Source organism: Larus michahellis, chromosome 1, assembly GCF_964199755.1.
Source record: "Larus michahellis chromosome 1, bLarMic1.1, whole genome shotgun sequence".
In the NCBI taxonomy this organism is placed as follows: domain Eukaryota; kingdom Metazoa; phylum Chordata; class Aves; order Charadriiformes; family Laridae; genus Larus; species Larus michahellis.
In genome coordinates, this window is record NC_133896.1 from 128448076 (window position 1) to 128475727 (window position 27652).

A 27652-nucleotide genomic window follows, 5' to 3' on the forward strand; every position below is an offset into this window, starting at 1 on the left:
CATTCCCACTTCACTGTTGACGTCGGAGGACAAAGCCTACACCACAGCTTGCTGCAGCAAGGCTGAGTTGCCCCGGTTTTCAGTCAGTAAAACATAGTTCCCCCTGAATGGTGGTAGAACCACTAAAAGCCTCATTTACAGTAGCAAGTAGCAATCCTACTACTAACCACCCACTGCCTTCAAGGCTTAAAAAGGCCCTGTCCTTCAACTAAGCCCCATGAAGCAGCGGAGGAAGGACTGCCCTCAGCTGCCCACCAGGAACACCGGATCAGGAGAGGTGAGAGCTGCTGAACTAACTAACTTTCTTCCCACTTAGCGTCAGCAGGAAACTTTCCTTTCAAGAAAACAGCAGCGCAGGTACGCCACGAGCCAGGATGCTTTGGAAATAACTGCCTCAACTGTCCCTCCAAGCTTGGAAAAGTGCTTTGCAAGAGCATTAATCGAGGTGATGTAACTCTAGTGTAGGCCACAGCAGAATCAGCCCTGTAGAGTACACAAAAGGAGAGAAATGAACCTGGAGTTTAAAGGTCCGCTTTTGTTCTCAAAATCCAATAGACTTTTTCTCTACAACATTTGTGAGAGCAGGATGGGGCTGTACATCAGGTCTGCTCTACAATCCATATACTGACCACGTAGGCCGCTGAGGCTGTACTTTCATAAATTGGTGCCAACTTTGTAAAATGAACACGCGAAATGATACAGTGAATAACAAGGCAAAACCTCTGGCAGCCCAGGCACCCCTGCTGCTCACTGGAGTGAAGGCGCTCACCCCCACTTTTTTTATTGTCAGATGGCACCGGTCCCCGAGCCCTGAGCCTGGAGCACCGAAGGCGGAATTGGTGACACGCGGTAAAATTTTGAGTCACACTGTGACCAAGAAAATGGCGTCACACGCTGATACAAAACTCTTCAGCAAAACTGGTTTGTGGCTGTTAGAAAATGCTGACACTCCAAAAAACATTTGTAACATGGGGTCATTGTGAAAAGTGATTCAGAACTGTCATAATGTCAATCTTGGGCAATTCTTTAAAAAAAAAGTATATTTTGAGCATAGGATTTAGAAACTAAAGCCATTTTAATGTAATTTGTAATACAGGGAGCAGTACAACAAATAGCCTGAAGTTATCAAACAACCCAGAGTTAATGTTACATCAAAGACGCTGCTATTTTGATCCTATGCTCTGTATTGGTAGGAAGGAAGAAAATTTAATTTTTAAGTTGAAAGATTCCACAGAAAAGGAAAAATCATCCTACCTGGGTCTAATTTTAATAATACAGCATGCTCCAGTAAACAAAATTAAACATAGCATGCAAATATAAAATAGCTTCTTCCTCATTTTGGAGGTTATTCAGTCACTGCATTCCGGTATTTTTATACTACTGAAAAAATAGTAATTTAAAAAAACCCTTCTCAACATACAGCTGTATCCTCTGACCTGATGAGAATTCAGATACCGAGTAGTTCATAAAGCAATTTTTGAGGACTGCATACAAATTTGTCAGCCATACCAATTTACAGTTCTGCCAACTACTGCTCTGGGTTAAAAGAATTCAATGACGTGGAGGAGCTATGTTTAAGTAACCTACAGTAATAATTCTGCTGAGAAAAACCTTGAAGAGCCATCTTCCTGTGGCTCAGAAAGGACCTATTACTTATGAGGTCCTGCCTGAGCAGCCCTGCAAACTCTTCATCTGGAGGCCTGGATCTGCCACCCTGAATGGCACCCTGAATTAGTCGCACCTGCCCCTAAAGGGAGACCTTCACACTATGAAGAGTCTACTCAAGGCAAAATGTTGTACAGTAGATATAGGCCTCTGGGAGCAGGAACATCAAGGGAAACAAGAGTAGGAAGGTTCTGCATTTTGAGAAAGGAGGTGGATCTCTGAAAGTACCCAAACCAAGTAGAAGTTGCAGATGGTGGCTGAAGAGCTTAGGGAAAAAAAGGGTTACCTGGTTCAGAAGGATGAGGGCAGATCTTTGTGACTCAGAGAAGGTATAAGTTTCTGGGCTCAGTACAAAGACTAAGGGAAGATGGAAGGAAAACAGAACAGTATTAAGCCAGTGGGACAAACGGCACAAACACGCGGCAATAAATGGCTGCTGGTCCCTGACTTCATGGCTGGCAATTTAACACCGCACCTAAACACTGATGGAGGCAAAACCTAGCACAGAAGTAATCCCTCATCACAGAACATCTGGTGATTGCAGAAGGAAAACCACTCAACAGCCAGTGTAACTAGGAAACTATGCGCCACAAAAAAAAAAAAAATTATTTCCAATTGAACCATCCATGTGGAAACTCATTCCTTGTCCCTAAGCATGATCAATGATATTCATGCAATTCTTGACAAGTCTTCATCTAGCCTGCTCTTAAAAGGTTCCCATGGCTGCAAGTTCCACTTCTGATCCAATTCCTTCAGCTGAAGAACTGAACCTGAGGTAGGGGTCAACCTGTATGGGGTGTCTACAGCCTGTCCATGCGAGTTTGAATCACAAAAGATGATCATATTTCTAATCCAAAGTCGTACCGTTAATATTAGAATTGGTCAAAGCAGTATGATCCTTTCCTTATATGGGAGTGAGATTCTGGTATCGGAACTAAAAAGTGTGAAGTAATTTGACCTCCAGTGCATCCTAGGGAGATTTTCCACTGAGTTAGCAAAAGCCCCAGAAAAGTGACTAGTGGTGTGGTTATCAGGTAGACATTGTTTAAGCACACTCACTCAAGCAGACATCAACAAGGAGCCAGAGGTGTCCTGATGCTTCCGTCTTGTTAAGACATTCATAATCCTGTGGCATAGCCCATGCCGGAAAGTTCAGCAGTGCACTACAGGGTTCAACTCTTATTTGCTACCAGTTGTGGGAATGCTGTCTGGTACTGCAGTACGCGCTGAAACCTGCCTCCATTTCATGAGTGGTTCCTGGCAAGTGTATTTCAAAGTCGTCATTAACTCCTTTAAGAATACCTCAGAGTTTTACAGCAACGGAAGCAAGGGTGCATCACCTCTGGTGCTGAACTGCAGACCAGAGCAGGAGTAACAGAAAACACCTCTTAAAACCCTGATGACCACCCTAAGACTTGGTGCATGGGGAACTCTGATTACCAGAGAGCTACTGCTAAAAGAGTAATGACTTCCAAGGGGAGGGCAACGGCTGCAGCCGGAGTGTTAGTTCCCATGCTCAGACAGTGCGCCTCACACTGCTCCCAGCTCCCCGGGTCATCATGAAAGGAAGTTGATGTTTTCATGAAAAGAGCAACACGGGGTCAGCTCTCTTAAGGGAGAGCTGGGCTTCTGGATTCTAACTTGGCCACCGGCTTCTTGCTTAACTGCTTTGTGTCTGTTTCCTGGCAAGGCTGACCTCCTCAAAGCATGCTGAGACTTACTCGTGAGAAGTACCACGGAAGCACTAGTGGTTGCGGCGGGCCTATCACTTTAATTTATCCACATAAAATAGGCAAGTACTCGAGTGCCTGGGTGAATTAATCCATTGTGTCCATAAAGTACATTGTGATTCAACAGTGGTCTAATTACCAGATTCCTCGCTGTTTAAGGAGTGAAGAGGGGATATATCCTTCTTTGCACCAGCTGATACAGTTAGAAAACTCAGGAAAGCTTTCAAGTACACGATCCCATTATATTCTTAGACGCACACAACTTAAATAACATAATTAAGTACATATAGTACTTTTCACCCAGAGTCCCTAGCATATCTTCTCCATACACAGATGAAGAGGGGAGAGCTGGAAGAGATCAACAATGAGGTCCTCTGTTTCCATAAGCCACTCCTCAGCTTTCAAGTGTTTTTACTTTTCTTCAGAGAACACTTCCCATAACCTGAATCTAATCTCTGACGAAGTTCAGCACACAAGTGGTATTTAACAGCTTTAATTATGACTCCTGGTCCACTTAATTTCTGGCCGTTCCTTCTTTGTAAATAGTGTTAAGTGCCTGTTTCCCTTGCTTCACAAGAAATGCTTTCAATCACATGAGCCTCTGAGATCTCAAGCACCATGAGAACCAGTGTTTGTTTTGACTGCAAGAAGAAAGAAGTGTTTACCAGAAAAGATAGAAAACAAAGGAAGCAATGCAAGTTGGATTAGAAAGACCAACAAAAGTAATTATTTGAGAAACACTATCAGAAATCTCATTTACCTGTCTTGTTACAGTAGAATAATCAAGGAACATGCTAAGGCATCCCATGCTTTTATTGGGCAGTGATTTTTTTTGCCAGCTGAATCTACCTGCAAATTATTAAATAGAAACTAGAAGATACAGGTGAGATGACAGATAGGATCGTGCATTGCAGTCCTTGCTTGAAAAAGTTTACGCCTTAACACTGACAGGATGAACAAGAGAAAAGGAGAACAGTTGCAGCAAGATGATGTGACTGGCCCCAGCTCACCCAGAGCAGCAGCACAGCTGGGAACAGATGCCTTCTGTCTTTGCCTAACCCTTTATTCCGTTTCCTCTTCAAATTTATCAAAACTACTTCTTTCCCACTGAGTCATCAACTGAAGGAGATTAGATAAACTCCTTAGCCACTAGAAAAAACCCTCTGGTACTCAAGTCCCTCCTTGAAGCAACGCTGTTGTGTTTCCTGCACTGAATATCTAAGTACGTAATACCAACAGAGATCTATCGATTTATTTCATATTGTACTTCAGCCTTCCCTGCAAAGCCTATAGCCTATCAGAGTATGCCCCTTCATGACAAACACTTCACCTGAAAAATCTAATTTGTATAAAACATCAGTGGGAACAAAGTTTTCATCACACCAAATACATAATTTGACATTGTCGCTGTACTGAAACCTGTACAGATCATCAATCAGATTCAGCACTGTGTAATCTGTGCTCTGAACATCTGTTTGAACAACGTAATTCCTTTAGCAGCAGTATTTTTTGCTAACAAATCAGAAAATATGCATGGTAAATTTCCCCTGAAGTGGCAGGACCAAGAGTGAACCTATTCTTGGTAAAATGCAGTTTCGAGCAGGATTTCAATTGCTTCCAAAAACTCTCTGCAGAGAAGCAGTGCCCCAAATGACTAAATACACAACAGCATTTCCTTCCACCCTCACCCGAAACAGTCAACCAAGACTTAAGAGATCTGTAGCACTGACACCCTTTCCAGACGTTCCCTAGATAATGCCAAGAAAGAACTAAGGGCGGCAGTAGAGGACCCCATTTTGGACACAGGCCCTACCACCACTGACGCTTTTCCTCATTTTGTCTCTGGTCCAGGCTTGCTTTTTTAACCACCAGCGAGTTGCTTCAGCTTGGCAAGTAATATTTTTGTGAATGGGGGCTAATTATATAGATCATTTTCTGGGGGCTTACTACCGTGAGTGCTACACAGGAGCAATGCAGTGTACAAGGCAAATGACTGGATGAAGCAACCAACCAGCAGAACCACAGATAGAATCTGTACGGGTATGTTTTCTGACACCAAGTGGTAACCAAGACAGTTTCATGGAAGAGTTTATGTCATCTCTGTAGCCTTGGCAATCTTCTTCCCCTCAAAAGTAATCCAGTTGTGGCTGTCCTGTGAGGTTGGATTGTGTGCTAGCACAACAGATCTAGCCATATTCACTAAAGGGGAAGAGCTCACACAAAGTAGGAGTGAAACTTCTCCTTTACTCCCCTCCTCCAAAGCATGACAGCAAACACTTAAGATCTGTGATTCAATGGAGACTGTAATAACTAACTGCAGGTTATTTTCAGGAACACATTGATCAGTATGAGCAACAGTGAACACTGCACTTGATGAGGATTCACAAACTCAGAAGGGCTACAGACACACAGTTTTAATGAGGTATACAGTGCAACTTTTGTTTGATTGCCACGGTGAAAGCCTCAGCGGCATCCTGCTTGCACAAGTCGTCTTTCCTGTACTCAATCATTGCCTACATTTCATGCCTGCACCTAACAAAACAGTAACCAAATCCCTCTAGTAACCCCACTGCTCTCAACCTTTTTGAGAACCCACAATAGGACATTAATTAAATCCCTCCCACCCCATGTCACCAAAGTCAAATGGATGTTGATTCAAGACCACTGCTTATCTGCACAGGTCACAGTAACCTCACTGGCAGAAACAAGAATAGGTTTTCCTACAGCCTTATTACTACAACCTCTGCCACTGCTGGCATATGCAGCCATTTACTGCGTAAGGACTGGACTGGCTTCACTGCACATTTTGGAAGGCCTGATAGAATGCAGATTCACAGTCAAAGTCAAGTCACTAATCATTTTCACCATTTAACTTCACAACCCCTTTTCTTTACCTTACACTTTAGGATTAGTTTTCTCCACCCCAAGTCTTTCCCCATTTAGCATGAGAAAAATTATGCTGCCCAGAACAAACTCCCGCCTCTGTGGGAACATGCTCTGCACTTCTCTTACCACAGTACCTTAAGTGTCCTAACGCTCCTCATACCTGCAGTTTCCCCAGTAGCCAGTTCAACCTCATACCACCAGAGGTAAATTGCTTCCTCCAACCTCAGTGGAACAGAATCTTCCCAAGCATTTCTGCCGCGTACGAGCGCCAGACTTCCTCTGACAGTTTTCACTTGCTTTGCACTCGGGGCTCCCCTTGCTTTACACTAACCACTCCGCCACCTTTAGGATCTCTGCTCCAGAGAGCACTGCTCACAGGCCTGGCCTAGAGCCACTTGTGTTCCTCTGGTTTCAGCTGCCCAGTGACTTCTGCCACACCTGCACTTTCTGCAACAGGCTTCACCAGGAACAAACCTCACGCTCAAGCATCAAGTGCAAGCCTTTATACTCAAGGCTTGACTTCCAGATCCCATGGGCCACCTCCACAATGCACAGCACTTCACTCTCCTCTCCCTTAACTGGGTTTCTGTATTTCTACGACTTTAGCTACATGATATGCAGGGGGGAAAAACTGCCAGGTTAGAGCTTTTGGAAGATACTCAAGTGCATGTTGCACATCCAGGGACATAGCATGACAACACAAAGCCCTGCATGATGAGGTTGATAATTGGCACAAGTCTAAAGCAGGTAAATTTAGTGTGGTCCACACTCAGTGTGCTCAAAGCAGCTCCTCCAGCAAGCTATCCTGGTAAGCATGCTGATCTCCTTCTCACCGTGGTTCTTCAAAACTCAAACACATCACTGACTGGCAGTGTACCAAGGAGGCAAGGTTACCTTTACAGATGGGCAGTGTCAGGATCCAGGACTGCAAGGCCACATGACACCTTTACTGGTCCTTAACCCCTACTGTGTCTGCTGCACACCATTACGGACCTGAGTTCTCAGCCTTACTTTCTCCCAGTGAATTCATCGGTTCCTAATGTCATTAAATATAGGTTCTTTCTAAATCACATTCTTCTTAATGAAGACTTTTGTCTACCTTCTAACATAGGTTCAGATGCTTCCAGTCTATTTCTTTCACCGTATCCCCTTGGATATTCCAGTACTTAACCTCATTTAGCCTAATTACAGCTCAGTCCCATAGCTTTTAGAAGATATTCAAAACTGCAGTGTGGGTATACCTTTGCTAACTGGGGGGAAGAGGGGACACAGTTTTTTGGAGGAAGAGAGGGAAGAGGGTACATACTGCACTTTTCACCACAGAATTGCACATGCTTTTTTTCACTGAGGCTGCCTAGCAACAATCAACAGGCATGATGTCAAAATTAAACCTGTCTACTACAATGCACCTTCGCTAAGTTCAGAGACGCAACTGTGAGATCAAGTCCTTAATATTAAGTGGCTGAGAAGTCAAGTCTGAGTGAAAGTTCAGTAAGTTTTAATGATGATGTTACAGCCAAAATTGGTACCCCTAAGGAAAAAAAAAAAAGGTGGTCTCCTCATCAGTCCACACCTGCTTTATTAGCTTCTCTAGAAAACCTGTACAAGTATCCAACATGGTGAGGCACAGATCATTTTAAGGTTGCTACAGCTATAGCCCTAAACCTAGCCACCATTTATAAGCACACTGATGTGGTACCACACTAGATTCACCTACTTCCAGAGCTGCACGTGAATGAGACTGCTTGGGCTACAGATCTTGTAAACCAGAAGAGTGACGCTTCACAAATGAGTAGACTGTGCAGTTCAACTTTTTTATTTTAATAAAATCAAGAATATGCACAGCACATGCAGTGCTAGCATCTAAACTAATACAATAAGCAATTCTAAACCTACAGTGACTTGAAGTTCAATTTTCACATTCAGCAAGTTTAAATCCATTCTTGCATATTGTTTTGAATCCTTGTATCTGAACTGAAAAATATTGCTGGCTGATAAAACTTGCTAAAATGCACAAGTCACTGATTATGCCAATACAACAAAGATAACCACATGTTTGAGGATTGCAATGTGCCAGACATTCACTGAAAAAAAAAAAACACACAACTAAACAAAACTCACGCAACAAACATCTGAGAATCTGGACACTTCACATCAGTGTTTAGAAGTGTTTCATTAATATCTTAAGACAAGTGTATCAAAACCTTGGCATGTTTAATTTTAAGTTGCCAATTTTTGTTTTACTATCAGAAAGTTATGGCTACACTGCCAATGCCGGGTCTGCTTAATTTGACTTAAGAGTTTAATATGACTTAAACATTAAAAGCTCACACTACCCCGAAATATATAATTTCACGCATACGGTGACATTCAACATTCAAGTGCCAGTGTTTTTGTACTGTCTTTTGGTCAAGTTTCTTTAAACTTTCAAAGAATCACTTTTAGGCTTACAAAAATAAATATTTGTCAAAAATGTTCAATAAATATTACACAAAACTAGCAGCAAAAAGTATCTAGAAATCTGTCGTGTGCAAATAGTTTTCTTCCCAGCTATCATTCCCATGGTCCCAAATAAGTTTTAGAATCTATTTCCTTCTCCTTAAACAAGCTGCGTTCAATCTCCAAGAGACAAAATAAGATTGGAAGTTAAGGACACGCACACAAGACATATATAAAATTCTCTGAATGTGCAATAAAAGAAGTATTTTGTAAAAAGTTATGGGCAAAATGTACAAGGGCCTAAACCTAGACTTGAAATAGCACCATAACAAATGACCTCAATACTGTCAAGTGCACCTACTTAATAAGAGTTTTAGAACAAGGCACAATACACTTGAAAAAATCTATTGCACTTTAGGAGATTTTTGCCATTTTCCTATGCCACTGTAGATTAGTTGTTAACTGCTCTGGCCACAACGTTAGCACAGAAATTCCAAGTGGCAGAGGCATTTTTCTGGTGGACAATACTTATCTTTGGCCAGATTTAGCATAAACAGACTATAAATACAATGGAAACCTATGCAACTAAAACTGACTAAAACTGCACTTTAATAGCAGAATTGAAACCTTGTGCAGTTTATGTACATTTCCAACCTCTGTGATCTCAGGTTTGTTTGTTACTCTTCTGGAGCCATTTTACAAAGTCTACAGTAAGCCAGTTTAACATCTCCACGCAGCTTGAACAGAGTAATGTGAATCTGCATTAAAATAAAGCCTGCTGCATAATTCTTCCTGTTCATACCCTCTTGACCAAAAAACATCAACACTAGCATGCGTTATTAGACCAAAAATTCAGTAAGGCCCTTAAGGAGGACCCATCACTGCCATGGTCAGCCATTCTACCATTTCAATTTCATATGGCAGGCATTTTTAAAAAGTCTAAATAGATGAATTCTCCTAAAAACTATTTCAAGTTATCAGACCTTTAAACGTTCCCTGTAATGTTCTGCCCACATTTGGCTAGCTCACATTAATGATCTGCCTAAATATTGAAAAAGGAATTGCTGTATTTACTTGCATTAACTTCAAAAACAGTGCTTTTAATGTATGCATGTATCCATACATCATCTCATCATGACTGGAATGGCTTATTAAAGGCTATCAGGTTCTAAGTACCTATCCAGGATAGAGTGAGCAAATCAGAACTTTAACTTAGTACAGTTTTGCCACATTAGAAACTAATTGCATTGATATGCTTCAAGATGTTTTATTTTTCAAATCTGCAAATACCAAAAGCCCTAATGCAGGCTACCGCATAAGTTTTTCTTTGTAATATTATGGATGAATCAGTGATTCCTGTTTAAGTTGTATCACACCTGTGTGCCAAGGTTTGATTTTAGCCCAAGTTCAGTAATTTTTATTTTTTCAAAACAATTGATATCTTGAGCATTACTGAGCCAACAGGACATCAAAATAAAAGTTGTCTAAAGTTAAAGGCACAGTACATTAACAAACAAATGATCCTCAGTCACAAAATCATAAATGCAGTTCCTGGGTGGGGATGGGTGGGAGGGGAGTTAATCCTGACTACAGCAATAGAGTCTTCAAAACCACCTTCAAGATAGGGCTACTTGTTCCTTTGTTTCCATCTTGTGACCTTGAGCTCCCTTAAAAAAAATTTCAGTGGAGAATCACAGCTGGTAATGTACTGCGAGTTCTTGAAGCTACACAAGGTATAGTCTGGCTAAGTTACATGTGGTTTCCATATTAGCTTGTATGGTAGGATATCTGCTGCAAGCAGATTCAGTTGCCCCACCAGTCAACCCCCTGGGAGTTATAGTTTCCTCCATATCCATCACTGTTGTAGAAGCCTCCATAACCACCACCTACGAAAGGCAAGAGAAAGTGATGCTTAATTAACCCACTGAAGACTTTAGCCTTCACAACAAGAAAATAGGCCAGGGCACAGACAGGATGCCTATTAAAGGAAACCCACCCAAAAGCACTGTCAAATGCACACATTAACTAAATGCTGGAAGACACAGATGGCATCAAACTAATCGAAGACAAGTAATTTGCACTAGCCTAGATCCAAGAAGGATGCTGAGACTTTGCACAACAAGCACCAGCTGACCTCATATTTAAACATTCCCTCCAGAGGTTTTATTACAGCAAGCATTCTACATCTGGTTTTGTATTTGCCAGCACTGCCTGCCCAGTTTTTCTTACCTCCAAATCCTCTGCTGCCACTCCCTCCACTGCGGCTGCTGGTGGATCGACTGCTACTAAAGCTACTGCTGCCAGAACCACTACTTGTTCGGTAGTCTCTGGCACCAAATCCTCCACTGAACCTACTGCTGTATAAAGGAAGAAAACAAACACTTGAGTAACATCAGTGGTATCTTAAGCACTGCAGACATTGAGATTCAAGTACTAAATTTCTTCAACTCTGGTTACCAACTACAGCTGGGCCAACAACCACTACAAGTGTTGAGCCCAGCATGCTTTATAAGCATCCCAATGCTATCTGGAAAGGGCATTCAAGATAACAAAGGAAAAGTTACTACTATTCAAGCAGGGTCACACTGAATTTGCCATGTTACACTAAGAATTACTTTATCAGGTCCTGGTAAGATTTGGTTCAGTACAACCTCTGCTCCACACAATTTCCAAACCTATCATAGTGTTCAAGTGATGCGCTTATGACCACCTTTCATATTGTAGAAGAGGGGAGTTAAATCATTTTACAAGCATGCTTCTGAAGGAAAAGCCAAACAACTAGAATTCATATGGTCATATCACATTAAGTATATTAAGAGGAAGGGCTGCTTCTCCTCCCACCCCTTTAAGCCATTAAGCACGGCTTTGCATTATCAGCTTATAAGGTATTTTAGGTTTCCATAGCAAAACTGTTTTACAAGTGGCCTCACACCTGCGATCTAACCCTCATACCTTTCCTGTTTTATGTCAGGAGGCATGTTTTACCTTCTCCTAAACACAGGTATGCATTTCTATTAAGTGTTTTCACAGAGTTCTAAAACTACTTTTGCAACGTATCATTGTACCTCAGCCGTATCTAATTGTCTGCTTAAGAGGAGAAGTCTTACGGGTTAATTGCCTTATGGTAAGATGGAACAAAATCAGACATTAAGTGTCACCTTCTGATGTGCATAACTCACAGCTTATACTGCACTAGTTTGTCTTCCTCTAACTATATTTTTAGACTGAAAACAAGTCACCCAACTGCCTCCCACAATGGATTAAGTATACTTTTAGCCTAAGTTGTGACCATTACCTCTTAGATCGCCCACGGCTGCCACCTCCTTTGTGATGCTGTTCATAAGCCATGTTTTCCAGCCAAGATGGTACTTCTTGCTTAGCCTCAACAAGAAGATCAAGCAAGTCCTTGGTGATGTTTATGTTCCTCTCATTGAAGAATGAGGTGGCAAGACCTAAAGTAAACATTCAGTTTTAGCCCTACACAAAGCAAATACACCATAGCACTTAAACCCATTCCACACTCCACTCGCAGCCATGGCAAGTACAAGATCAGATTCCTCATAGCCAAGCTCAAGAACACTAGAATTACCTGAAGAGAAAGCCGTATAAGACAATTATTCCACCACAGCTAGTCACAAAAACCCTGGCTATTTACTGACAGACACAGAAGATACCAAGCTTATACGTGGTATCAGAGCTTTTAAATAGCAACAAAAGCACTAGGCTAAAGGAACTGGCTACCTTCCACACCGGCTAGACAGCAGTGACCAGCTTCTGTTCAGAGAACACACCACATGGCCTTCAAGTACTTAGTTGCCATTTGCTCCTTAGCCAATACTACTACATCTATCAACTTGGGTATGAAGTGCTGTCTATGAAAGTTCTAGATCGTACTTACCCAGGTTTCCTACACGGCCTGTACGACCAATACGGTGTACATACTCTTCAATGTCACTTGGCAAGTCGAAGTTTATGACATGCTTTACATTTGAGATATCTAGTCCTCTTGCTGCTACCTAATGATTAAAGGATTAAATCAGATCTTAGTAAAATTCCACAGGCCAAGTAGTATGCTTACTGGCTCAAACTTCATAGATTTTACTTACTGCTGTGGCAACAAGAATTGGGCTCTTGCCCGAACGGAACTGGTGCAGTGCTTCCTCTCTGTCTCTTTGAGAGCGATCTCCATGTATACTTGTACAGGCATATCCTTCATGGTACAAGAAGTCCTCAAGAGCATCTGCACCCTTTTTAGTTTCCACGAACACCAGAGTCAACGAATCCTTGCCTAATAATAATCAAAGCACACATTAGCAGAAAAGCCGCACAGACAACACTTGCCTCCACACATCTGGTAAAAGGCAGTTTTAGGTCTCTGCTCTTGTTTATTTTAACCTGAAGCCACTGGAAACCTCCCTCCCCATTTGGTATTACCGTAAGAGCTTATGTCAACTTAAAACTGACATTTAGCCAGTGGAATGTATTCACTCCATTTTAAGGAAATACCCTTTCATTCACCTACTCAAAAGAAGTACTTAAGTCATTAGATTTGCCTTATTTGCTTAGCTGAAACTGGTCTTTACCTGTGGCATTTAGCAGGTCAAGCAGAAAAGATCGTTTGTCTGCCTCTTCCACCCATACTACTTTCTGTGTAATGTTCTCAGAAGTAGAACCTACTCTGCCAACAGCCAGAAAGATATACTCATCAAGGAAGTCACGAGCAAGCATCTAAAAAGTGGGAAGAAAAAAAAATATCAAAACGGTATTATTACTTTTTTTTTTTTTGCATTTGTGGAAGGGGAATTTGGACCTATGAACTGAAAATGTTTGAGCTTTTGAAAAAGTACCTGGATTTCCTTGGGGAAAGTAGCACTGAACATCATGGTATGACGAACACCCTTTGGTGGCATAGTATCTTGTTCAACAATTCGACGAATCTGAGGTTCAAAGCCCATATCAAGCATTCTGTCAGCTTCATCAAGCACCAGGTACCTGAATAGTAATAAGAAAAGTTATTCTTCAGAGCTTTTTCTCTTTAAGCTGTAACCTAGAACAGACAGAAGGCTACAAGTTATCCACTACATGTTTATACAGTTTGAAAGCTAAAACTTAAGTGTCATTAACTCTAGATCTCTCTATAAAAGGCAAGGTTTCTAGTTGTCACATCATTAGCATACGGACAAGAACATTTACTTACTTGCAGAAATCCAATCCAATCTTTCCCCTCTCCATCATATCAACCAGTCGTCCTGGAGTTGCTACAAGCAAGTGACATCCACGTTCTAAGTCACGTATCTGTTGACCAATGTCTGCACCACCATATACAACACAGGGACGAACTCTGGAACGGTATGCAAACTATAAAACAAAGTAAGTTAGCTCTAAAAAAAACTATACCTCAGCTATTTTGTGATGATGAACTCCTAGACATACCTTTCTGGCTTCCTCATAGATCTGCACAGCCAGTTCTCTAGTGGGAGCCAAGACCAGTGAGATTGGATATTGCTTACGGCGCCCATACCTTCCATTCTCCTGAAGAAAAAAACAAACTTGGAATGAGTACCACAAATACAAGGGGAATTAAAAAAACTACTAAAGGCAATATTGAAGACAGGTCACCAAGTCTGTCTTAAAGAAAACGCACGGCTGAAAGCCAACCTGTTTTAAGCACTTTATCTGAAGACTCTGCCGTACTACAGTACCGAAGATTCAGCTGTTAGCCAATACATTTACAGCAATGCAGCTGCACAAGCTTGGTCTCTATGACCTGCGCCATCATCCTTAACTTAAGCAGCAGAGAAAACAGTCAAAAAAAAACCCCTGTTACTTCCTATCCTAAAGTCACTACAACAGACAGGTGTAACTAAGTTTTTTGTAGCAAGGGAAGCATCTTTGAAGTTTATGCAACAACAAAAACACTCATAAACAATCTTTTCCCTAAACAGTTACATGTATCAACCCTTTAGGTAGGAAAAAAAGTGTTCCACAGCTTACATTTTTCAAGGGAAATAGCTGAAGCCTTCTAGAAGTTGAGAACCTTGCCTATCATACCCAAAGCAATATGACATTTAAGCCCAGCTATTGTGTTCAGCAGCATACATCAACATGGGCAGAAATACACATTGGTCATAGCTTTTCCAAGACTAGGTATTTAAATACTTGCCTTCATAGCTCTCAAGGCATCACCAGGGCCATCTGCATAGATCTGGCTCAATATTGGTAGAAGAAATGCAGCTGTTTTCCCAGACCCTATTAGGACACAATTTAGTGTTACTAATATTGGTTTTCAAAGATACTGTACTTTTAACTACAGCACTAATCCCATATCACTAGCATATTCCTCACTAACGTCTACACCAGTATACGGCTACTACCTCTGCCATTGCAGAGCACTCCTTAGGCAGTAGAGGTTCTCTACAAAACCCTTACCACTCAGCAGCACAAAACCCTTAAGTAAATGTGATTTAAGCCCTGAACATTTCTCTCAAGACAGAGTAAACCCAGTCATCCACATCTAAAGCAGCTGCATGACTCTAAAGCTAATTGATTTTCAACACTGCAGCTATTTCAGTATGCTCTGAAGAGAAAGTTGTACTGCCTTACAGACCTCTTACCTGCAACTTGAGAAATACAAGACCCTATGCCTAAGTAGGAGCAGTAAAGAGTTATAACTTACCTGTCTGAGCACAGGCCATCAAGTCTCTCTTTTCTTTAATAATAGGTATTGCATGTTTCTGGACTGGAGTAGGACGGGTGTAGCGTGTGAGCTCAATGTTTCCCATAATAATTTCTCCCATATCAACATCACTGAACTGTAAGATATTTAAAACAAGAAAGATGGGGATGCTTCCCTTCAGCCACCACAGAACACATCATTCAGTTTAAGTCATTTATAAAGTAGCTTTTTTTTCCATCTCTTCCTACAGAACAAACCTGCCTATTAAGTTTACAGGTACTCAGGACCTAGTTACCTAGAGTCTGGTTATCTACTTAGTCCAGTTATTTAAGTTAGCCTTAAAAAGCCAGCCAAGCCTGAAGTGACTACACCAGTATACTATGCTTAGCACAATGCACTGCCTATGCTTAAGCAGTTGCTCCCAACCAGCACCTCCAAGCACTTCTACTCCTTTACACGTTTAAAGTCACATAGTTAAGTGAGCTACAAGTGTTAACTGAACAAGCTTAGACCAATTTCTCCCATGTCTTAGTTCGTCATGTGCAACCCCCCTCTGCAAAACAGCTTAGCCATAGGAAGGCAAGACAGTGTTTCCCTTCCTCCCTGAACTTAAGACAGCATGGCATCAAGTTTCACATCCAAATAGTCACAATTAGATACACATCAGCAAACCAGATTTTAAAAAACCACAACCAAAAAAGTAAAACGCTTACACTTTCAATATGCGGAGGGCAGTTGCTGCCTGTTGCTTCAACAGGAATGTCATCATATTTCTCAAAGTTAATGCCAGTATTGCTTCCTGAAAAGAGCTCTCTAAAAACAGAAGAGAAAGTATTTTACTTGCTAGTCATAACAACTGACCCTGTCATGTGAGTTTACACTGTTCCATTACTTACTGTTCCAGGCGCTCACTCGGGGGAAGAGGCTTTGACCAGTCATCTTCATCTGATTTGTCACACCAGCGGCTATTCCCACCACGGTCAAATCTACCGAAGCCGCTCCTATCATAGTCACCACCTCTTCCACGCTCTTCATATCTAAATACAGCAAGAATATCAGGCTACCACTCCCGGGCAACAGGATTTTTTGACATGCAAAATTAAAGCTATAATCATCTAGTAGTGTATGCTCTAGGTATTACATGTAAAACTGTAGAAGAATTCAAAGTCATCAGACTATCTGTACTTGCTTCTTGATCTACCAACTAAAGAGTTTAGTCCCAGCCATCAGACTAGGTCATGTTGTTCTGCCTCAGACAGAAGAGTTTGTCATGATTTCACAGCTCAGTTGAGCTTGATACACCAAACTTTGTATCAAAATTTTCAGTTGGTTAAATGTAACAGATGTAAAAGAATCAGTCATTTGCCAGCAGAGCTGCAACTGAAGTTGTTCAGTCTTTGCCATTTTTGTAGGGAGGTCCGCTTAAACCTCTTAGGAGACATTGTTTGGTACTCCCTCCTTTCTTTGTGCATCATTTTACATAGGTCTCCTACATCCAGACAAAACCCTTAAATGCTGCAATTTGTTCCTTTATTCCCCCACCACACATGTGACCAAAGTAAATACCTCAACTGCATGTCACATTATTATTTTATAAAGAGGGAGCTCACCTGCATTACTGACTTTGAAAGAAGGTGGAAAAAGTCCTTACCTCAACTGTTTAGTTTTTGGTCTGGTAAATCATGTTTGAGAAAAGTCTGGATACAGGACTAGCGTCAGCTTTACTAGTCGATAAAGGCCACTCTCACCACACTTGTGCATACAACGCATGATGTGTTTAAGACTGATCAAGTAAGGTAGAGAACCTGCAAGAGTCTCACCCAGTTTTATTAACTATACTTTTTAAACAAGGAAAAAAAATACTGAAATTAGAAAAAATAAAAATCCATTCTGATGTAGTTTATGTGCTCCCAACAGCTCTTCATGATTTTTCTGGAAGTAGCCACCCATCTAGCCCTTTTTTTTGTGAATTGATTAGGTCAGCAAGTCATTATAGCTGCAGTGAGTGGCTGGTGGCAGACTACTGGGCACGTTTTTCAACACATGCAAATTTCCCATCCTTAAGCTCATGTAGCTTTAAAAGCAATGTTCTCTTGCTCTCTCCTCCCCTCCCAGGTTCCTCCTACCTTATCCTGTTGTTCACACCTAGAACTCCAATTTTAACATCAAGATTACAGATGCACTACTAGAACCGAGACAGACTTCATGTGTACCACCCAGACAAATAAGTACTTGCCTTCCTCCTCTTGATCCATTTCCACGGTCAAAAAAGCTTGATTTTGCTCCACGGTCAGACCGTGCACCAAAGCTGCTGTATGCATCCTTGTCTCTGCTAGAGCTCCAGCCACCACTATCAAAACCTAGTAAAGAAAGGTATTTTAGCCATACATTACATAGTCTAATTTTTTTTTTTTTTTTTTACAAGAAAAATAGCTAAATTCTGTCCATTAAGTCTCTACTGGAAGGTCTACAAGATTGAAAGGTAAGCAGTCCTTCAAGAATGGAAGATGTACAGATGTTAAGACTTATTCTAACAGCGACTAAGCATCTCATTGCCTATGAGAACTTGCTGAAACACCTCCACTCATGTACAAGCACATCATTTTCTAAAATGCTGCACTTCCCTTGGTGATAGCATGCAAGTTGCCTACTCTGGCTAACAGGTATCAGAAGAAACCTTAAGACATTAAGTCTTGCCAAGCCTACATTATCTCTCCAACTTGAACATAAATGCTGGATGAATTTTATTTTTGTGAGGTTAACAAATTAATAAACAGTATTAGCCCTTGCATTAGAAATCCACATGGAAGTTAGAATGTTTCGTCATACTGCAAGTACACAGAGCAATCTGATCTACGATCACAGTGAAATAAGGAATATGGAGTTCTTAATGAATTACCCCACTGAAATTTTCCACAGCACTTTTACACCTACCTTCAGTAGACACCTACTTAGGAATGTAGCTCAAAGAAAAAGGACCAAGAAAAATAGAAAGTACATGAGCTTGCCAACACCATGAAGTAAAAAAACCCTTGGTTTTATTCAGCTACCAGGGGTTGGGAGGTAGGCAGAAACGTAGAGCATTAAACAGTGCTTTGGTACTACACTGCTTTGGTATGGACTAAGAACTTACAAATTCTGATTCAGAGTTCCAACTTCACAAGTTTGAAAACATGACCCAACCAGAGTCTCAGCTAGGGGCTTCTATCAGAGAATAAATTAAACAATTAAACAGAGATATAGTGTCACTCCTATTACTGAGCATGCTTTTGCCAGCTCCACAACATAAAACCAGTCAAGACCTATGCACCAGACGGTAAACGCAACCATGAAACAAAATTACTCCAAAGAAAAGGGTTGTTCTAAGCCCTGTCTCTCCAAAAAAGCTTTGCTACAGCAATTACTCTACCATTAGATGTTCTCTGGAGAATGTCATTCCCCTTCCTCCCTACTTTTTCTGAAGTAAGAAATTCTACTCCCCAGAATCCAGACATGCATAGTCACAAGGGAATTCTAAAAACTAGTGTGAGAACTATAACTCATTTGGTCTGGGCTAACTGAAGCACACAACAAAAATAATCCACACATGAAGTTTATTAGCACTCAAGACTTTCCTAGTCCTTTAAGAAGTAACTTTAGTCCTTAAGGATAAATTAATTTCACTTCAAGAGACTGCTGACAGAAGATCCGGAATACCATAATCACTTCCTTAACATATAAGAAACTTATTTGTAGCTTGTTTAGAAGGCATCTAAAGGCAGATTTTAGTATGAGTACCTTTCAAACCACGTTAAATATATTGGGATATGTCATGCTACCAAAAGATCTAACAGCAGTGGTACTGACAGAGCAATCTTCAGAAATAACAGATGCAGTTTCTCATTAGTGAAAAAATTGGGCTGACTCCATACTACATTAAAATCTTCTACCAAGTTCCAGGAAGGAGTCAAAATTTTGTACTCCAAAGAGCATACAAAGTAAGCTTATTTATCTAGCTTGTTACTACAGTAGTTTCCACAGCTGACACCTTGCCATGTTTTTCTTTGAGGTACTGCAGGAACTTCTAGACCAAGTCTTAAACAAATACATATATACACACTGCTTGGCAATTAGCACTATTAATTCCACTCTCGGTTTGGTATTCCTAGTTTGGTTTTACTTGTGGATCAGCATAGAACAACAGAGGTCCAGGCCATACAAGTCAATTCCAAGTAACCAGCTAGCAGAAGTCATCATGATGATTTAGAACACATGGCAAATCAAAAGCCAACACACCAAGATGAAATTCCTCAAACTTTTTTTTTTTTAAGTAAAAATCCATATAGATTCCATCCAGCACATATTTCTCAAAGGAGTAAGTTTGGAGTTCAGTAAGTTAATTTACTCCAGAACAATTTTTTTAGTTCTTGCACCTATGAAAAGTGGTTGAATTGTCAATACTTCTCCTCAATGAGCATTTTAATTTGCATTTTATAATGCTCTATCACCAATCATTGTCAGCTTACTTGAAAAGCTGCCACATGCACCAACAATCATCAGCTTTTTAAAGCTGGGAAAAATAGTTAAGAATCATGAAATCCTTTAGGTTGGAAAAGACCCTTAAAGTAAGTTCCTTGATCTATTATAGATCAGGGTTAGGCTTTAAATATCCAAAAGCAGCTTCCAGAAAGTTATAACAAGAAAATGACATGACAACAAGCTCTAGTGTTATCAAGTCAAGCTCACAGAAGCAAGACACTTCAGACCAGGCAGCACTGCATATCGAGCTCCTTGCACTGTAGCTTCAACAGCTGAAAAACAGAACTGCCATTAAGTAACCTAAGGACATATTTTTATGCATCCTCTTATTTCCCACAGTTCTGTCCTGTTCCTACATACAACGCTAACAGATTAGTATTGCAATAGGGACAGATCTGCAGGTGTATGGAAAGAGTAAGCCGAAGAAGGCACTGTAGGAGTTTTAAAAAAAAAAATACATCCCATAGCATGCTTCGCCTGTCAATACCTACTGAAATCATGAAGGTGTTCACCTCTTCACAAAGAACAGCTATTTTTAAATATTAAGTCCACTGCCTTAAGCAATTTCTTACTTAGCTGCAAGTATGCTCATTGCGGAACTTTAATAGCGTCTATGAATTACTATACTGTCATGAACTAGAGGAAAGTGAGAACCCCAAGCTAGGAACTGTACACTATTTGTTGCTAGAGCATGTCTAAGGGAACACCCCGCAGGAGACAAATAATTTTTTTTTCTTTTTTCAAGTTTTTTTGAATGCAGTCATAGTTAATTAACACTTTCACAAAAGTCCATAAGGTCACAGTATGTGAGCAAGACAATTCTACTCATTACTGAAACACAGTTCTACCTAGTAGTTTAACTGATTTTTACGTCAATAAAGATTTTCTCAGGTTGCTACACTTGTAAGGCTGCATCAAGAGTTTTGTAACATGGTCAAATACCACTATTATCCAATGTCTCTTTTGCCTATTGCTTGTTAATGCCTACACCTTGAAAACATCTGTTGCTGACGATTCCAAGGAGCAGCCAATATACACAAAAGCTTCAACACACTTAACGCAGTTGTCAATTTAGTTGTAAATAAGAGAAAGAAGCATGTACTTTCACATGAAAGTGAACTGTGTAACAGACTTCAAATCATTCTATGAAATAGCTCAGCTTTACATCACTGTACCGATGATACCCACTTTGCTTCCCAGTAGGGGGCATGACCTGGAACTGTAGCTTTTCCATTTAGCCATCATGAGCCTTGTCTGAGGGAGCCATGAGGAGTCTAGCGATCCAGTACTTAAAACAGGTTTAAAGGAAGTTTTGAAGGTTTACCAAGGAAAGCAGTAGCCTATGTTCTATTAATTGAACAAGCCACAGGTCAAACTTAAGTTTCATGACTTGTTTACATTTTTGCAAGGTGAAGCTTACGTCCCCAGAAAAGCCATACATGATCTCATTGCAATGTCTGAATTCTCATCTTACACAGAGAAGACAACAGTGACAGTCCTATACATAACAGGTCACATATGAACTCACGGTTAAGACTGAAGTATCCCTCCATATCCAATATCCCCAAAGATTAAACTGCAGTTTGGTACAAGTTGTCATATAGGCAAAGGAAATCTATATATAAACACCAAATGTCCACAAGCCAACTTTGTTTCCTGCTTTTGAGAAACCTGCACATTCCTCTCAGGGTTAGCAGGTCAATTTATTGAAAGACTGCTCACATCTGAGGTTAATGTGATCAGGAACTTCAAGAGCATTGAGCTGCCAACCAGCCCCTCTACCTTCCCCAAAACACTGGCTTCTTGTAACAGGCTGTTCACCATTTGGTGTTTTAGGCTGTGCTTCTTTTAGGTTTAAGAAACCAAAAAACACACTAGCTTGGGCACATGCAAAGGCAAGACAAAAACCAGACCAATCTGTTCCTTCAAATGGCACAAAACTGGAGCGAAGCATTTTTTATCTAGTTAAATTTAAAATTACACAGCATCAGAAGTACTATGAGATATATATACTTCGATGTTCTTCCACCCATTCCAAATGGAATGAGTCCTCCTGCAGTATTGAGAAGGGAATCTGTGGAAATCCACTGTTTTAGAAAGAGATGAGATTAAAGGCTTCCTTAAGTTGCAGTGTAGCAGAAAACAATTTAGTTCTTCCATTCCAGTATTTCAGTAGGTGTTAGAGGAAGCGTTTCTCTTCTATCTACAGAAATCACTAGACCTGATGATAAAGCATGCTGCAGTATCTGCTACCTTTCTATCTTACAAAGGTCATGTTTTATTCCACTGAAGAACTCTTACATTTTGTTTAGGAAGTGCAAGATACAAAGGCCATTTCTCAGCACGAACTCCCCTGTGTAAACAGATGACCAATGTTGGTCATGTGTTTCATGCACCAGTATCCCACATTTTCTTCTGCAAGTACTCTTGTGGACTTACATAAAAACTACAGGAAGCTAAACAAGGACATTTCTTAACTATTTTGTTTCTCATGCTGCCTAGTTAAGAGCAAGCTGTGTAGAACATACATTTACAAAGTTAAACTGTGCTATTTGTTCATACTAAACAACTGGTTACTAAAGTTTCACAACACAGTCAATACCAGAAAAAAAAAAAAGCACTCCCAAAAGTCACTAAGGTGAATACTCAAGATTACAGAGCTAGTTAAGATGGGAGACACCATCTTGCTTCAGTCACGGTTAATTGCTTAATAAGATACAGGAAGTATTGTGCCAGACAAGATACTGAACTTGACCTTAGAACATAACCTGGTAAAGGAACCAAGAATAGCACACTAAAAGCAGAAGATTAAGTCGCAGTGTTTTGCACAGAATAGCCAAGCAGTCTGCATAATCACCTTTAACAGTACTGTCAAAGCCTTTAACAGTCTGTTCCTAGAGATTCAGAAGTAGGCCAAGAACCAGGTAGGAGTGTTGCCACTGTATTTCTGATACATACCCTGTTTTGAAGCTTCCCTGTTCCGCAAATGAGGAGGAATGTATCGGCCTTCTAAAGGACAAAAGAAAGGTGGTGTTACAAGATTGCAGCATTAGCACCTTTTGAGATACTAGCCTTTCCAACAACAGCTTTTTGTTCGGGGAAAAAAACCCTGCCTGCCTCACAAGCTTTAAGGCCTCTTACAGCATCTTTAAACAAGAGTCCTTTAATACAGCACTTTATATCCTTCTCTCAGAGGACTCAACACAGTGGAGACTGAATTCTTGCATACTCATTTAGATAACTGCCTTTTTTTTTTTTAAATGAAGATGGTCTTGCTATTTTTTTTTTTTGACCAAGTCATACATGCTCTTTATGGATATTACAGTGTCTGTGATGAAAGCTTGTCTTCCTAGAACTCATTAAGGCTTAACCTGGTACCAGGTATTTGAGCAGCTTAAGATTTTCCCTGTGTCATTCAAGTACTGGTACTCACAGTATTATTACTACCAGTATTTTTCCATCCCCATCAGTTCAGCTTAGATCAAACCAGAAGCCACATGTAATTGCCTCTGAATAGCATTCTTCACTTTCAATCCAGAAGCATCTGTCTGCTAAGCAACATGAATCAGAATGTACCAGCCACAAAGGTGAATGTGAATTCCTGGAAGACTCCCCTCTCTTCTTTAAGTACTTAAGCCTTGCATGTCAGAGAATGCAATTTCTACTCAATTAATCGGAATTAGTACAGTCAACTACTAAAACTTTTACCTTTAAACACTGCAACTCTAGCCAGATCATCACACCACTACTACAATCAGTGGCCTCAGCTGTCTAACTAGAGGCAACAGAAAATCTGGGACAAAACTGGAACACTAAGGTCCCTCAAGTTAGTTAAGTACTCAAGAAATCTACACATGCTGTATCACTCCTAAATTAAGTGCTCCTACCTAAAGGATACAGCATTTTTAAAGCAGACATAACTAGCAGCCTCCTCAATTTCCCCATCAACCTCCATGAATCTTTGCTTCAGAAATTACTTTTCACAGCTACAAAACCCTTATTTCTAAAACTGTGTTTGTAAGCTTGAGAACTTGCTTGTACTTACTGCTTGAAGAGCTTCCTTCGCTCTGAGAGTCTGAGGAATTCAAGTCTAGACCAGAAAACTAGAAAAAATGAAACAAGTATCAACATGTTACAGCATGAATTTATGCTAAGATACAAAAAGTCCTTTTGCTTATTAAGAGTAAGCAGTGTTCAGACAAGTTATTGCTGCAGAGAAATTTATTTACAGTGTTAGTTACACCTCCTGTAAAAGAGAACCACCAAAACCATAGTTAGTACTCAAGGCTACACCATCCCCAATGTCTTCATATCCACCAATAAACACGCACCACACAGCCAGCAAAGCCAAGAGAGCCAAAGCCAAACACAGACCAAATCAAATACCACTGACTTTGCTTCACACAATATATGCCAGCTAAAGAGCCATTTAAAAGAGTCTTTCAGTCTACTCAAATGCATGCCGATTGAGATCAATAGCAATTTTTAAATGTACTTTTTTAGATCTACAGAGACTACAGCCCAAATAATACCAATTCAGTTGGGTCCTTCACCTGCAGGGACTCAGCTATTTCTTTATGCTGCATTAACACTACTGAGATACATGTTTGAGGCAGCTGCTGTTCACAAAACATCAAGCGACTTCACAATTTTTTGCCTGCTTTTCTAGAACTTTGTTTACAGCCTTCAGTCTCCCAGTAAAGTCTACCAAGAGGTATTTCAGTTCAGGCACTACTAGCATGTAACCCAAACGTTTTAGGTCAAACACACTATGGACTAATTTCAGTAGAAGGCAGGGAGCAACTCACAAAGCTTAAACACCAGATCATAGCTGTTTTGGAAAGATCAGAAACTTATTTGGGAATCACAAAACATGGTTAAGTAAATTTTATGCAAGACCAATGGCACTAAAGTGTCTTCCACTACGATGTGAATCAATCCAAAGCAAAGATCCCAGTGTACTGTCCTTTTAGACGTTCAGTTGCATTTGCTGCCATTTAGGACATTCAGATTCTTGAAAAATCCTCCCACGGCAGGCCACGTATGATCCTCTTTAAAGCTACTTGAATTCTAATCTCTTTAGTTGATCCAAGCATCCACAGGAGGCTAAAGAACGATTCTTACTTTAGAAGTAAACAAAAACAAGGACTCGCTACTAGGACAAAGTTGCCTCTCCAGAAGCAGTCAACAGAAGCGATGCACAGATCTTCTCGCACCCGACCCCCCCCGCCCCCACCGTGGGGGGAGAAGAAGGGGCAACACTTGCCAAAATCCCCTCTCGGAGATGGCGCAGCGAGGAAGCCCGGCGCGGCCGCCATCTCAGTGCGGCGGTGCAGCCGGCACTGCGGGTTGGGATTTTCGGCGCAGCAGGGAGCAGCCGCAGCCGCCCGGCTAATCCGGCAGCCGGCACCCGTCACGTGCTACCACGGGGGGGGAAGGAGGGGGAAGAAGCGGGAAGAGGCGGGGGGGGGGGGGAGAAGGACCGGCTCCCTGACCTACTTCGCCGAAGACTCCGGAGCAGCGGCCGCCCGAAGCCTACAAGGCGCCGAGGGCTAGCGCTGCCCTGCCACGCCAGCTGCCCGCCCTGGGTCTCGCTACAACATAGGAGCCTCCTCTTCCCTCCTCCCCCACCACCACCCCCCCCCAGCCCGGGATTAGATAACCATCTACCCCCTCCACATTGGGCAGGGAACGGGGAACGGCTCCGCCCAGCAGAGGCGGGGGGAGAAAAAAAAAAAAGAGGAAAAAATAATAAAAAAAAAAAAAGAACAACAAGCTCGCAGGCCCGGGAGCCGCCCGGACACATGCCGGCTGAGGCGCTCCTCGTCCAGGCCCAACTGCGTCACCGGGGCCCACGGGCACCGGAGGAAAGAGCGGGAAAGGGCCGCCGCTGCTGACGCAGCTCGAACAAAGGCGGCCGCCATCGCCCCCTCCCTCCATCCCCCCAGCCCTTCCCCGGGGAAGGGGGCGCCGACACAAAGCGCCCTCCTCCCCCACCCCCATCTCGCCCCGTCAGAGGCACAATGGGCGCCATTTATCGCGTCTTTCTCCCTGCCCCCCCCCCCCTTCCCCCCCCGAGGCTCCCTCCTCCTCCTTCCCCTCCCCCCCGCGCGCTAGTTCCCGCCGCCGCCGCCAGGGGTGCCGGCAACCAGCCTGACCATCGTCGCTCGCCGCCACACAAAAGCCGGGCCTGGAGCGTGGCAAGGAGGCCGCGGGGGCAGGCGCAGATCCCGGCTACGGCAGCAACGGTGGTCCCGTCCTTCCCACGCCGCCACCCCCCCTCCCCCCTTCCCTTCCAACCCCCTCCCCGGCCCGGAGCCGCCTCACGGCGGAAACTGCGCAACAACCGAATACGCCACAGACAGGCCACGTTGAAGCGGGAAGGGGGGAATAGAGGGGAAAATCACGACGCAACCGTCGCGGAGCGAGAAGCGGAACGAGGAGTCCCACGCCGGGAATCCCTCCCGTCCCCCCCACCATCCATGCCCCACGCACTCGCAGTCTCCTCCGCGCCTCTACTCACGCCGCCGCACTCCGGTTAACGGAGCGGCCTCCTGCCGCTCCACCACCCCCACCCCCCCCGCATTCCAGGGCCCGTCCCTCACCTGCTGGTCTAGACTGAGGGCATTTTCCACCGCCACATGACTCATAACGAGAGATCGTCTCGGGGTGTCCCGCTCCGCCTCGAGAAATTCAGATTCAACGCGGTTGTGGGCCTGCGCCGCTACTGCTGCCGATCGTCCACTACGAATCGCTTTCCTGACTGAGCCCCCCCCGCCTCGGCCCCAGCCTTTATATAGGCCCCGCCCCCCGGTCCCAGCGGCGCGCGCTGACTTCAGCGCGCACGCTACCGCCCCTTCCCGCGCGCTCCCTTCCCCCCTCCAGCCTCTTGCCCAGCGCTATCGCGAGAAAAACCAAACGGCGCTGCGCCGGAGGGGGGAACGAGGAACTATCGCGAGATCTTCGCCTGCCTCCTCAGCTCAGCCCGCGGTGAAGGGCGCTCCGGAGGAGGAGGTGTCGCGAGACTTAGGGAGCGCGACAGCCCGCTCACCCCCCCCCCGCCGCGCGGCAGCCGCTGGGTCTCCCCAGGCGATACCGCGAGGTTTCCCCCACTGGGGGAAGGGGGGAGGAACGGCCAGGAGGTCTCGCGAGATCACGACCGCCCCCCCCCCCCCCCTCCGCCTTCGCCTTTTGTTCAGCGTGCTCGCGAGAGCGCCCCGGCGCGCGCGGGGCTGAGATGTCTCTAGAAGGAGTCGTATGGGAGCGGGGGGTGTCACGTGGGCGGCCGGGCCGGCGCCAGCCGCCATCTTGTGCGCTTCCCCCGGCGCAGTGGCGTAGATCCTAATGGAGGCGCGGCAAGACCGCGACCCGGGGCCCCGGCGCGGCGAAGGAAAGAGGAGGGGGCGAGTAGTGGCGCTCTGTGGCTGCCCGCCCGCCCGCCTTGAGCATCACCTAGAACGGGAGCTGGGATTATGGTCAGCCGGTGAGGGGCTACCCAGAAACGCACCGGCCTCCTGCTTCCCTCCACAGGCATCCCCACACGGTGCCTTTGCAGGGCAGGAACTGGCGCTCCTTCCCTTTACAGGCCCTGCTGTGCTGCCCGGCATTAGTTTCTGAATGGTTCCCGAGAGGTTCTGTCAGCTCACCCTTTCCCAGGCAACCCCTCTCACCTGCCATGGACCGTCACAGCTCAGTTGCCCAGGCACATTAATTCACAGCTCTGGCTGTGCCTACAGGG

At 43.1% G+C, this 27652-nt stretch overlaps 1 protein-coding gene across 2 annotated transcripts; it reads right to left on the reverse strand.

Moving 5' to 3' along the window:
* Positions 1–8081: 8081 nt before the first annotated feature.
* DDX3X (DEAD-box helicase 3 X-linked) lies at positions 8082–26896 on the reverse strand. 2 transcript variants are annotated; one of them, XM_074603722.1, is made up of 17 exons: positions 26520–26896; positions 23960–24017; positions 22873–22923; positions 17633–17756; positions 16293–16433; positions 16110–16209; positions 15397–15532; positions 14884–14969; positions 14154–14252; positions 13918–14078; positions 13568–13712; positions 13304–13448; positions 12827–13008; positions 12619–12736; positions 12016–12172; positions 10950–11074; positions 8082–10606 (listed from the first exon to the last, which is right to left on the reverse strand). In XM_074603722.1, exons 1-17 carry the CDS (start codon positions 26562–26564, stop codon positions 10524–10526), a joined length of 1956 nt encoding a protein of 651 aa, XP_074459823.1. In that variant the 5' UTR covers positions 26565–26896; the 3' UTR covers positions 8082–10523. The 2 variants fall into 2 exon arrangements, with proteins under 2 accessions (XP_074459823.1, XP_074459814.1); XM_074603713.1 differs by having other exon boundaries at positions 10950–11077.
* Positions 26897–27652: the final 756 nt, after the last annotated feature.